This window comes from Triturus cristatus, chromosome 5_1 (assembly GCF_964204655.1).
Source record: "Triturus cristatus chromosome 5_1, aTriCri1.1, whole genome shotgun sequence".
In the NCBI taxonomy this organism is placed as follows: Eukaryota; Metazoa; Chordata; class Amphibia; order Caudata; family Salamandridae; genus Triturus; species Triturus cristatus.
This window is the reverse complement of record NC_140587.1, coordinates 484,844,310-484,857,944: the sequence shown is the minus strand read 5'-3', so window position 1 is coordinate 484,857,944 and position 13,635 is coordinate 484,844,310. Positions and strand designations below refer to the sequence as shown.

Genomic DNA, 13,635 nt, shown 5'->3' with positions numbered 1-13,635 from the left:
GTTTAAGATAATGACTACAAATACCCACATGCAGGATATGCTTGCAAAGGCAGGGTCTGTGGAGCATATACCTATGGTGATGTTATAAATGTAACTTAAATGTAAGAAGACAATATTCACAGTGAATAAGAAACACCATCTAGGTTGTCAGCTGTGCCCACAGATTAAACAGAAACACACAAGGCAGTAACAGCAAGCGGGTAGAACTAAACACAAGCGCGATAGACAAGGAGCTAGCAAGGAGGAGTGCAAGGAAATCACAGGGCACATTTGGCAGAAATCAGGTAACAAACATACAAGGTAACAGAGGCAAGACGGCAGAATAGAAAGACAGCAAACTAGGAACTGTAACCTAGGAAATGGGGAAAAAAGGCTGGAACTGAAAAATGATATACAGAAGGGAAGGCTACAAGGGTATACTAGAATAGTGCTGGATCAGGAATCAAGAAAACAAAGTAACACTGAAGGCTGTGCTGGAGCAGGAACAAGAATTGAGCAAATGCTCAAGTGTCAAGGTAGCACTACAGACAGTGCTAGTTCAGGACCAAGGGAAACTGCTGCAGCTCAGGAACAAGGAATAAATAAAGCTCAGAAAACACTGGAAACCAGGATATCAAAACCTCAGGAAACACTGGAAACAAGAGTCTGTCTCACCGGTACACAGTTACAATGACCAACGCTGGACTGAAGGGAGCTGGGGCTCAAAAGAGCTGACAGTAATCATATCCATCAGGTGTGAGCAGGCTAGCAGCAACCAGCCACAGGTGACCTGGATTCCTCCACCCAACCTTGGCCTGCAGGGGTTGAGACGAAGCAGTGAGCAGGGAATTCTAGGTAATGGAGTTTAAGGCATGAGCAGGCTGGCTTTCACAAAACCTGGCATGGATTTGGAATGGATGACCATTTCCAAGTAGAGTCCAAATGGCTGGAAGTCAGTATGTGCATGAAGGGAAGGGTCCAGCAGCTTATTATAACAGTGGAATGTCCCACAATTAGGCTTCCTGCTGAAGGGCACGAGAGCGCATGGAGCGAATCGTGACACCAGTAGCTTGTGGGAGCATTGTTAGTGAAAGCTTTCTGGATCCAGCCTGGTACCTGAAGAGTATTGCTAGGGACGAAATATGTGGTTAGACTGAATAGCCACCATAAAGATCATTACTGAAGGTAAGTAACTTATTTGTGAAGCCGTCTGTGATGACTATAGCTAAATGAAAAATAGAAAAATTGCTCAAGACCAAATTGCTGCACTGTAGTATGTTAAACTGATTGTGCAAGGATGGTGAAAAAGGGACTTTAATCATGCATTTTAAGGCTATTCATTTGTATGTTCTGCAGGGAATCAATATATACTCCTACACAACACACAAGGCATATATCTCTGTAACGACACACAAACTATTGATCTTGACTGTATGACTCCGTGAATGTGTGCAGTAGATTCCAAAAGACTGAATACATTATTGAGGACAAATGCCACATGTTGGTTTTAGTCTTTGTGGGCAGGCAGAACACAGGCCGGCGTTAAGTCTCCATTTGTCTTTGTCTCAAGAGAGTTGAATTGTGAAGTCCCCTATGGGAGATACATTCCCCTCGCCTGTTTATTATCTGTTCGCAACCGTTGTCATGCCTTCTTCATGCCTAGGGAGTCAATTTTTACAACACCGATGGCGCTCTGCTTACAATCCATGTGGAACTAACACCACATTCAGCCACCTGCTTGGCATCCATGAGATTATCTGTGTTGGCTACCTTTCTAAAGCTTCCTCCTTTTATAACCCATGTCCTTTAGGCTGTTGATATCCTTTTGGACTTCAGTTGATTAGCCTACATTCATGGGAGACTGCCACATCTAGAGCAGCGTGCAACATGGGTAACACACTTCTTAAATTCTCCTTGAAACCTCAGGTGGAATCAGGAGCCAGCCTCTCCTTTTAGCAGTTGCCAGTTTCTCTTTTAACCATGTGAGAATCCTCTGCTGTACCTTGACCATTATGAACCTGTCTGCACAACCATACGTAATGCTATAATACTTTCCAAAATTGACTACAAGAGTAGCGTATAAGTGAAAGCAGGTTGTACGCTTCACAATGCGTTCGCTTAATGAAGTGCATGGTGGAAACCGATTTCTCTACAGAAACCTCTTTTTGGCTGTCTTGGAACTTTTGAAAGTTAGAAACATTTTTAAAACCTGGTTGCTTGCTGTTTAACTTTTGTTCAGCATCTTGGTGTATGGACGGACTTCTGTCCTTTGATACCAAGAAGCTTTTGCGTTGGTGTGCTCTGCAAATAGAAATTGACATGACACGCTGGAAAGCACTTTTTGTGTGCACGTTAGCTACCAAAACAATAATTTTATCATCTTCACATCTGTAGAGTTCTGTTGGACCTGGATTTTTAAGAATGGGCCGAGTTCGTAAACATGCCCATGTCCACGCCATAGTGTCCCTTGCTTTATGGTAGGTGGCAAGATGGTGAATCTCTGTCATCTTTGGACATAATCCTCACATATCTGAAGCATCAATCCGTTGCAGAGATTTTACAAACGTAAGGGATTGTCTAAAGTTTAATGACAGATTGCCTCATTGTTTTCATGAAACCCGTATCTGGATATAAGGATGATCTTCAGGGAACCCCACAGCTTGCAGCATGTGCCTTCGATTCTAATGTAAAAAGAACCAATGATTTATGGAATGCTGAAAAAATCAAACATGCACCCCCACTCACAGAACTGGAGGGGGTTAATCAATCGTTTTTTGCTCACCCCGCCACTCCAGTTTGGACCCAGTCATATGCAAATCAGTCTTGACCCTCCTACTTGTGCGAATAGTTCAGCCCGAACTGCCAGGCCCGGTCCTCCCTGAACTGGAAACAAGCATCCTGGGATTGGTTTTGGGGTATCACCCAATATCAGCTAGGCTGGCTTGAATCCAGTGGCACAGTGAGCATGGGACCCACGTCTGGGCATACCCTTCCCACTTCAGGTGACAAAAGCAAAAATAGCAAATGACGGACAGAATGCTGAACCAATGAAACATTCACCACCAATCGCAGATCTTGGTCCAAACTGGGGTGGCATGGTGAGCAAAAGGACGATGGATTCATTTAATCCAGATCTGTGACTGGGGGAGAATGTTTGATTTATTCAGCATTCCGTCATCATTTGTTTGCGTAGCATTAGATTAAAATGGGTCATGGCTCCTAACTGGCCCCTTGCCTGAATTCAAGAAAGCAAATCCGACATGATACAACGGTGAATGATAACAAAGGAATTGGCCATTTCTGTTTTCATGTTATCCAGAGCGATAGTAAAGAAAAACAGCTGATTTTCTTGAATTCGATAAGGCAGTGCAATTGTTCTTCTAGGGCTTGTTCCAGCAGTTTTCAAGTGTAAGAGGGGTTGGAAACTGTCTAGTAATTTCCTAGACCTCTTCACCATAAGAATTTTATTCCTAATACATAAATATTGTGTAATGGGTCTTGGAAATTTATATTTTTTTTGTTCAAATCAACCAACCATTATTATCATTTAGAATTCAGAAGACCCATAAATACAGTCACTTATTCTTAAAGCTTCTTGTATCCCTTTCCCATAAGCCTTTTGTGCCTGTATGTGTATCTGCAACAGAGAGTCAATGTCGTTTGATCCTTACATTTTATTGACACTCGCTCCCATCTGCAAAGCTTTTTCTTGTTTTAAAGAGATGTAGCTCAATTATAACTTTACATCTCTTATCTGAATCATGTCTGAAGATGGCCATTCCAGGTGCATGCTAATGGTCACTTGAAACCAATTTTGAAATCGCTCATTATTTTTTGCAGGACTTATTCTCGAAGTCAGACCCCTACTTGGAGTTTTACAGGCAGACACCCGATGGCAGGTGGCAGCTCGCTCACAGAACAGAGGTAAGGCTGATTTTCTTTTAGACAAAACTCTATCCATCGATGAACAGTTTCTCCTACTAGGGGAAATGTTGCACCATATCTGGCAAAAATCGTTTGTCCACAGCAATTCCTTACCGGATAATTAGGTTTGTTCTTAGATTTGAAGCAGTGTATTTATTTTGTAAACAGTTGGTTTTTGTATCCTTAAAAACACGTCATCATGGTTGTGGTAATTTGTAATCTTGCAGAGTACCTGTATTAGAGCCTAGAAACAAAAGTAAGTCACATAATATACAAAGTCAGGAGGAAAGGTAATATTTTTAAAATCTTTATCAGACTGCACCTTTGAGGCAAAGTGTCAATGTTGGCTAAACGTTAGAACGTTGCTATAGTATATGCTTTTAAGTGCAGTAATTAAAGACAATGTAGTCGTCTGAAACCTGAGTGGTGTGTTATTAGAAACCATGTGCATAAATTGGCACATTGGAGCAGAATAGGAAGAAACCGCGTGAGTTCCTAGATTTTCAGTGCAGTTCAAAATTGTAGGTATACGGGCTGGCACCCGCTATACAATATAAATTCTTCAAAATTGTCAATGAGTTGCTAAAAAATTACCCAAAGCAATTGGACATTGGCACGCCCCAAAAAATAATGCACATGTTCGGAGGGTCATGTTAACAAAGTGGGTGGTCATGATATCCAACCCAGAATAATATAGAAAAAATATTACTTTTAAAGGGCTTAAGGTCAGAGACTATGTTCATGAGGCATAGGGGGAAACTAAAGCAAAGCTGTATGTTTCCTTAATGTTAGATTTAGGTTTGTTTAGGGATCTTTCTTGTAACAGTAGTGCACAAAACGGAGTCCTAGCATTGCTGTAAACAGCTTCTTCTCTGTGAGCATCCAGAAATGTTTCTTGTATACCTGGGTATGTTGGGGGAAAAAACACCACAATAATTGAAGGATGTCAAGTGGAGCTACTTAAGCTATGTTATGTAAGACAACAGTAAATATAGAAACGTATTCCATTTTGGGCCATATCTAGAATGTTCAATTATCATCCCATTTTAGGATTATAAAACAACGAGAAGAGATGCTGAATACTAGTATGAAAGGAACAAATAACTTAATGAAATATATTTTTGCAAGGGCGTGACCTCTTTGTACAATAAAAGGCTGGCCACCATGGGAGAATATATACAGAAATATTTAATAAAATCAGAGCATAAGTATAATATTATTGAAATTAAATGTGATGTAAAAATAGTAAAAGTGGTGTTGTAGAGGAAAGTATAGAAAACGAAATAATGTGCCATTTGTAATATCATGAATCATCATCATTCATATTGTAATATAGCAATAATGTTTATAAAGCATAATGGGCCAGGCATATGGTGAATTTACAAAAAAAGTAGAATATATGTATTTGGATACAGCTGATGAGAATTTACACTACAACGAATGCATATTTAGGATACATATAGCAGTACTGGTAATTTAATAAAGCAATGTGGTTTAAAACAAGAAGAGGCAGTGTCGAACAGGTATATAGCCCACATTAATTTGAATTTCATTAAAATGACTACGTAATTGGTGCTCCATATCCTGTTTCTGACTTTTTTTTTTCTTTAGTGAGTTTCTAGAACTACCCATATAGATCAGTTTGAACTGGCAAATTGTAACATAATCAGCATATTTGGTATTCATATTTATCAAGCCACTAATTTGATAAATCATGATAATATTGTATGTAAAAAATTGCATTTGTGTATTCCAAACTGGCATGTTTTGCAGTTGCCCAATTTGTGAAAACCCTTGGGTAGAGATGATGACAACATTTTATTTATTAAATCTGGTTTTAAGTAACTTGGACACATCTGTTGGTCATAACTCCTTTAACGTACCCCCTAACCTTCTCTACCCCCCTCCTACTAGTCTCTACTCAGCGATGGAGTTCACTGGTCTACACACATATTCCATCAAATACCCCCCGAATCTTACAAAAAAAGCAGCTAAAAGCTTTAAACACAACCTATTAAAATCTCATCCCGAAACACCAATCTCCGACCCTTACTTCTCTTCTAACAAAGGTCACATAACTAATGACATCATTTTTTATACTAACAGCGGAGCCAAATGGAGGAAAGCCTTTCCCGCCCTACTAGCAATCGCCTCCACTAGGAAATCAGCACATGTCCTCACATTATCTATCAGCCCCTCCCCATTCTACAATGCCGCAGCTACAACCACCATCTATCATAACGGGATAATCCTTATGCAAGCATCAGACCTTAACCTAACCTTACTAGATAATATTTTTCCTATCATTAAGGAAAAAGTTGGCAGCCCCAAACTAACTGTCACCCTTCAAGATAACTCACAGCACTCCGAGTCCCATTCGTCCCCCAACACTCCCAATATTCCTATTGTTCATCCATACCCAAAACCCCAATCTCCTCGCATCCCACCTTCCCTCCTGCCCCTTCTCCCCTCACCAACACTAACCTTGTCCCAATCATACCCCTCATCCATTCCCCCTCACATCCTCAAGTTAACACACATCCCGCAATTCCCTCCCCACCCCAACACCACCAATAGTCACAATATCTCACTCTCACCCCACACACCTACACACTCACAGCCTGTGTTCTATCAGACAAAGACTTAACCTCCCTACTCAGTTCCTATGAGCTACTGCCTCTCCCCCTTAATTCTGGGCTCTCAGACAACGTGCCTAAACTTGCCCTTATCCAATCTATTCATCCCAATACGCATAGACTTACAGGACAAATTTCTAGAAATATAGTGAAAAACAACCTAATGCAAGTCCCCATAATACACAAACAAACCACAACACCCATCAAAACTCGGCTAAAATGTATACTTCTAAACTGTAGATCGGCCTCAAAACATGCAGCCGACATAGCTGACCTCATACTTTCGAAAGAACCTGACCTACTAATTCTGACTGAAACTTGGCTAAACGATTCATCTACTCCCATCCTAGACATACTAGTACCCCCAAACCATTACATAACGAGACTTGACAGAACGGACAGGCTAGGTGGGGGTATTGCTTGTATTCATCGGAGCAATCTCTCAGTGAACCGCTCCCACTCCCCGGTACTATCCTCCTGTGAATACCTATGCTTAGACATCACTAGTAATTACAAATCAATATGCTCTCTAAACACATTCTACCACCCACCTGGTGATAACCTCACCTTCATCGAAGACCTCATGGACATTCTAGCTACAAAGGACGGGCAACATATTACCCAAATATTTCTTGGTGATTTCAATCTCCACTGGGATGACCTTGATGACCCAGGAGTTAACAGCCTAAAAGACTTTCTCTCAGACCTTAATCTTACCCAAATCTGTAACAGCCCCACACATGATAAAGGCTCAACACTTGATCTAGTAATTTCAAAAGCCGATTCCACTCAGCTTGATTCGATCCTCCCCTGCGACTGGTCTGACCACCACAACATTACATTACACATCAACGAATCAGTTAAATTATTCTCTACCCAACCCACGAGAACAAAAATATGGAAGAGAAATCAAATTTTTTTCCCCGATCTAATCACAACTTACAGCCCTAACATCTTGCTTCCCCCTGAAGGCCTATCTGATGTACAAGATCTGACCAACCATTACTTCCATTTCATGAACGCGGTTCTAGACCATATAGCTCCCTTACAATTGAAAAGAGTAACCATAAAAGACTCAAAACCCTCGTATGAGGGCAGGCTAAACAAAGACAGGCTTCCCTAAGATTAATCAAACGTAGATAGAGAGCGACATCATCCTCGGATCACCTCAAGCTACTAAGGAGCACGAGAAACTCCTACTACAGAAAGATCAGACTATCAAAAGCAGACTTCTTTACTAAGCAATTAGATCAGTCCAAGAACTGTCCCAAAAAGCTTTTCGAACTAATCAAATCGCAGACTAAGGAGGTACTCTAACGCCCCCTAGCTATCCCAGACACACTACCCAACTGCGAGGAATTTGCCTCCTTCTTTACAATAAAGACAGAAAACATTAAGACGGACCTGCGCAAGGACCTAATATCCCTTACCAACCCACACTTGGCCACTTCAGTGCCCTTGCCTGTTGCCCTACTGATGCGTCCCACAAATTTCGACCTCAAAAACAACGCATCTTGGTCATCCTTCTACACCTACAGTGAAGAATCTATAAAAACGCTCATGGCCCTGAATCCCTCCAGTCACTTAACAGACCCGCTCCCCGCAAAACACTTAAGACTTCATTCCACTGCTACTGTCGCTCTGGACCAAGATTATAAACACCTCTCTCCTTCAAGGAATCATCCCAGAAGCCCTTAAAGCAGAGCAGTTATCCCCTATTTCAAAGAAGCCATCAGCGGACTTAAATAACTATCGCCCAATATCCAACATCCCCACATCGGCCAAACTCTTAGAGAAATGTGTCCACTTGCAGCTTGGCAAACATGCACCATTCAACCTGCTTAACCAATACCAATCCGGTTTCCGTGCTGGTCACAGCACTGAATCGGCCATGACCCACATAATAGATGACGCATTAAAAATCCTGGACTAAAACGATGCTTGTTTACTAATCTTGCTGGACTTATCCTCTGCTTTTGACACCGTCAATCATGACACTTTGATCTCCTCAAACACATAATGGGTCTATCTGGATCTGTTCTAAACTGGTTCACCTCTTTCCTCCAAAATAGATCAAAAAGATTCATGGTAGATCAATCCCTATCCAAGACCGTCCCAGTCACTTTAGGAGAACCACAGGGATCATGCCTTTCCCCTACACTTTTCAACCTTTTCATGGAACCACTCACTGATCTCAGCTCATCAAATGTACATTATCACATGTACGCAGATGACACTCAACTCTACATTAAAATCCACTCACTTGAGGATATCAAATCTCCCAATTCAACGCTTCAAAAATGCAGACCTGGCTGGCCGAAAACCATCTGAAACTAAACACCCTCAAAACTGAATTTCTCTTAATCTCTCCCCCCAACCAATCGACCACCATCCTCAATTGGATGAACCAGCTAACAGCACTCAAATGTCAACCTCTCATTATCGACTCAGCGAAATCACTGGGAGTGACCCTGGACTGAAACCTAAGCTTGCGGAAACACATCAGCGCCGCTACAAAAGGAGCAAATCTTCAAATGAACATGAAATGATTTCACGCATGCAGTGCAAGCTCTAGTAATCCCCAGAGTGGAATATGGGAGTGCCACTCTCAGCGGCCTTCCCAGAGCGACGATGGCTCCTTTAAGAGCTGCAATCAACACTGCTGCCAGACTCATCACTGGTTCAAAAGAAACAGTCACATATCCCCTGACCTCCGAGCCCTCAACTGGCTACCTTTGGAGGCTAGAATTCATCTGAAAATCGCCTGCATGACGCACAAAGCACTTCATCACAAAACTCTGAGTTATCTAGCTCAGAAATTAGTACTATCCTGTGGTAATAGATCCACCAGGAGCTCCAGAAATCTCCTACTAAAACCCCAACGCTCTGCCAAGAAAAAAACATACAACCGGTCCTTCTCAGGAATAGCTTTCAGGATTTGGAATGCTTTTCCCCCTGAAACGAGACAGAACCCTCCTACTGCATTCTTCAAAAAAGAAGTGAAGGCTATTCTCATGGCTATATTTACTTGAACTATTTATATGTACCTGTAATATATCTGCTAGGTTGTTTTAGTAATACTTTGTATTAGTCTCACCTACATTCTCTCTATTTGTTTTTGTTTTCTGTTTATTTACACCAACCCTGTAAAGCGCTCTGATACCCGTTAGGGCAGAGGTCTTCAAACTTTTTTAGGATGAGTGAATCCCCCTCCCGCCCAGCTGAATTTTTGTAGATGTTGGACCCCCCCCACCACCTGTCAGAAATGTCTGGAATCTGGTACGCTACATAATCGACCGCCATCCGCATACCCCATACCATATCTGGCATATAACTGATCGAACCTACTACATCTACAGCCACTTAGAAACAATAGCTTAAAACTTTACTGCTTGAAGCTTACAATGGGCATTGTACATCTTAGTAGAACAAAACAAATTACAATGTCGTTCAGCACATTAATCCTTGCACATAATGTTCATATCGTTAGATTTGTGAAACCATTTCTATATATTTTATTAAAAAGGAGAAAGAAAGAGAGATCATTGGTTCCTTGCTATATAGATCACCATGGAGTACACTGGTTTCATGGTTCAGGAAGTTCCAAACTTTCCCTTCCTGGAGGTTTAGGTGCCTTATTATTGTATGTTGTTCTGTATTCTGCAGCTTTTTGTACAAATTGTCTAGCCTGCTTTCCCTGATTCCTCAATTTTTCCACACGTTTTCTGCTGCGCCTGAGCTACTAAAAACTCTGCTGCCGCTGCTCACCCTAACCCTGGTCTGTTGATGTTACGTTTGGGCTATGCTAGCTTGCTCTCCGTGGCCTTTCTGCTCTACATTGCTGTAAAGAGGAATTGGACTACTGTGGACAACATAGTCAAGACTATTTCACTGAGCTCCAATGCGTACTGGGCGTACTTTTCTAAATAACTGAAAATGCATGCTCCTTACCCTGCCTGTTACCACTGTCCAGGAGCTCCAGCTTGCCCTATTCTTTTAGTTGGGTACACCTTGATGCTTTTTAGGAAATCTCAGACTCACATGCCCCTAACGTTATTGAAAAGCTATGCCTCCAAATGCACATTCCTCTGGAAGAACAAATACAGCAGTGCTACCAGGTGTTTTTGTACTCACTTTAGCTTTATCTAAAAACAGCAGAGCTGTTAAACAGGGCTTAGCACCATTCCCACTGCAAGAAGACTAACTTTGTGAGTGAACCTCAAACTAGCTTATCACAAAAAAGGAGAGGTATTATCTCATGGTAGAAAGCAAGATGCCACTACTTAAATGTATCACTTGTGGAGCTCCTTACTGACCGGCCTTTCTTAATTACTACCACGGATAATGCACATTGAAGTAAAGGTTGCACTCCACTCCTGACTGAATCTGCATACATCCAAGTGCTCAACGCCTGTGACCAACTAATAGCGGACCCGCTCTCCCCCAGAAGGCCTGGCTACTCATCTCTGGCTACTCCATTTCCAGGCCTTTCTCTGCTACCTTCATATAGTGTGTTCTGCTGCTTCCAATGGGACCATGAAGGGCAGTTACTACGAGGGCTACAATCAGTTTTTGCCCTGTCAGGCTTCCAGCTGTACTACCTGCATCTGGAATGCAAACATCCAGCAGGCATAGGTGCTTTGGTGATTGAAAGGTTGTACACAATTTTAAATACCTCATTGAAAAGATGTGTTGGCAGTCACCATTGTCCTCTGCTAAAATGACTTGAGTGTGCATGTTGCGCAGCTGTTGGGCATACCTCTTAGATCTGCTTGGAGGGCAAAAGCCAGAACACCAGAACTAAGACCCCAATGACAACACAGAAAGAGACATCACATGGCCTTTGACAAAGTGACATCACATCTTTGCTACTCAACTAAACGGCTATAATTTTATCGACCTCAGAAACCTGTATGGCTGAGTGGACCTACAGGGAATCGAACATGTGACCATGGGATCAAAGACATTTTGAGATAAAGAATGGGGCTGGCACAGCAGTCAGAAAAATACACAGAAGTACTTTTTAGGTCTCGCTAGTGTAGGCTGCGCGCATGCGCAGTCTCGCTGGCGAGATTTAATGATATGGGGTATTTTCTGTATGGGGCATTAAGCCCCGCCCCTCTTTTCCATTGGCTGGCGTCACCGTTTATGCTAAACGTTGGCCAGCCATTGGAAAAGAGCTCGTTATGACATATTCGCTCGGCTTTTTCGGCCGTCCCATTTGGACGGCCTCGCCTGCTTTGCGTTCGTCGCAAAAGTTTTCTTATCTTTATGCCAAACACATGGCCCCATAAAGACAAGAAACCTTTTAGCAGGCGAGGCAGAAAAAGCCTAGCAAATACGTCATGGCGAGTGCTTGTTCTCAATTCCAGCACTGGTTAAAATCCAGGCTCAGTGTAAATACATGTGCATCGAGTCCTTGGAGCTGATCTGTACCTCACAGGAGGGCGGGTGACGGGCTGCCTGCCTGCCTCAAAACCTCCTGCTCCATAGACTCTGAAGAAAGACTGGCAGATAACGGTACCTGGGGCCGTCAGCATGGAAGACAGACTACTGGGGCCTGCTTGCCCCTCACAGACGTGGCGGTGTCACGTGTCGTCACTTCCGCGCCCCGGCAGCCCCTCCCTCAGCTCCCGGATCCCCGGCGCTGAGGGAGAGAGCGGCGGCTGAGCTCAGCGGAGAACTGGGCTCAATGCTTGGAGCGGCGACCCCGCCCCTGGAGGGCAGGGGGTGTCTGAATAAGGTGAGTAAATGATGCACACCCAGGAGGTGTACGTGCCGCTTTTGGGAGTTGTATTGCACAAGTCATACTGTTCCTCAAAGCCACCACATTCACAGCGCCATTGGCAGCGATTCTGCCCTTTACACACGTCCTCGTGCCCACTCCCTGATAATCTGTTTCTCTCAATTCATAAATTGCTCCTGCAGCGCACCTTTGGGTGAGATGTCACTCCCTCACAATACCTCTATTGCCTTTTGGTGGGTCATCCCACTCACTCCACCCCGATATCGCCCAAGAATCAATAGCGGCACACTTGGTATCCCTTTGACATTCACAACAATTCAGAGCCCTTGTTAACCACAAAGCAGTCCCCAGAGGGTAAACTGCCATTTCAGGATATGTGAAGCCCCACGCTTAAAGGAGAGCGCGTCATGTGTACCACCCTCAGGGTTGTATCACTCTCCAGCTTTATGATACCACAGCACTTTAAGTACACTTCCTTTTGAGTACCTAGACTTAAATATAGGAAATACACCACTCATCCATGACCATTATTGATGCTCCAGAATCCACGCCATGTCCTCTTCTGCACCAATATGTATTTAGTGGTAATGTTTATTTTCTCAAGCACCTATTCAATCTACCCAGCACCCTTAAGCCCCTTTTCGAATTTCCAATGCATGTTTTGTGTTTTTTTTAATGCAGTTCCTGCCCCTGTGTTTCTAGCCAACACTTCCAGTGCCCATCTGGAAATACATAAATATTTAGACCGACCCAGCTAAAAGCAGCAATCCTTTGGATGAATCTGCTCCTCCTTAGGGGTTTCCCCCTCGCATCGCCCCTTGTTGCCACGTGTCACCTATATTCAGAAGGAATTATGCGATTCTGACACCGTATTATTTTCCACATTTTTATAGATTTCACACTTGACACTTAAACCACAAGTTGTTGGATGATTGGTTATTGCTAAAACCGATCAGAAATTTGTAAAAGGAAGTGCGAATAACGTTCAGCCCAGTGCCTGGAAAGTTAATAGAGATAACTAATAACATTTTAGCTGTAGACAGCTATGTCTAGGGAGTAAAGTTTGTTTGTCCAGCTGTTGTTACCCTACCGAATCAATGGAGTTGCATCAGTTACACAGGAAAACACGCTACATATGTGTATTTGTAATTTAACAATGTGGAAAGAGCGATCCGTTCCTCATCATGAAAATGTTGTCTTTAAATATGAATGGCCGTTCATGTTTGTGTCACATGTTGATGTCAAGGCGGCAGTTATTTCAAAACAGAAAGGGATCTGAAACACATTGCATCAGTTTTTAATGTCCCTTGCTTTCAATTTTGAAGTTCCTCCTAGCATTTCTCTCCATGT

At 42.7% G+C, this 13,635-nt stretch overlaps 1 protein-coding gene across 9 annotated transcripts in view; it reads left to right on the top strand.

Annotated features, from left to right (window-relative positions):
• CPNE3 (copine 3) overlaps window positions 1-13,635 on the top strand; it is a 434,216-nt gene that overhangs the window by 274,338 nt on the left and 146,243 nt on the right. For all 9 annotated transcript variants that reach the window (XM_085605326.1, XM_085605317.1, XM_085605318.1 and 6 more), the window contains one exon: window positions 3,820-3,903. In XM_085605326.1, the coding sequence (XP_085461452.1) occupies window positions 3,820-3,903 (84 nt within the window). The remainder of the gene's footprint in view (window positions 1-3,819; window positions 3,904-13,635) is intronic.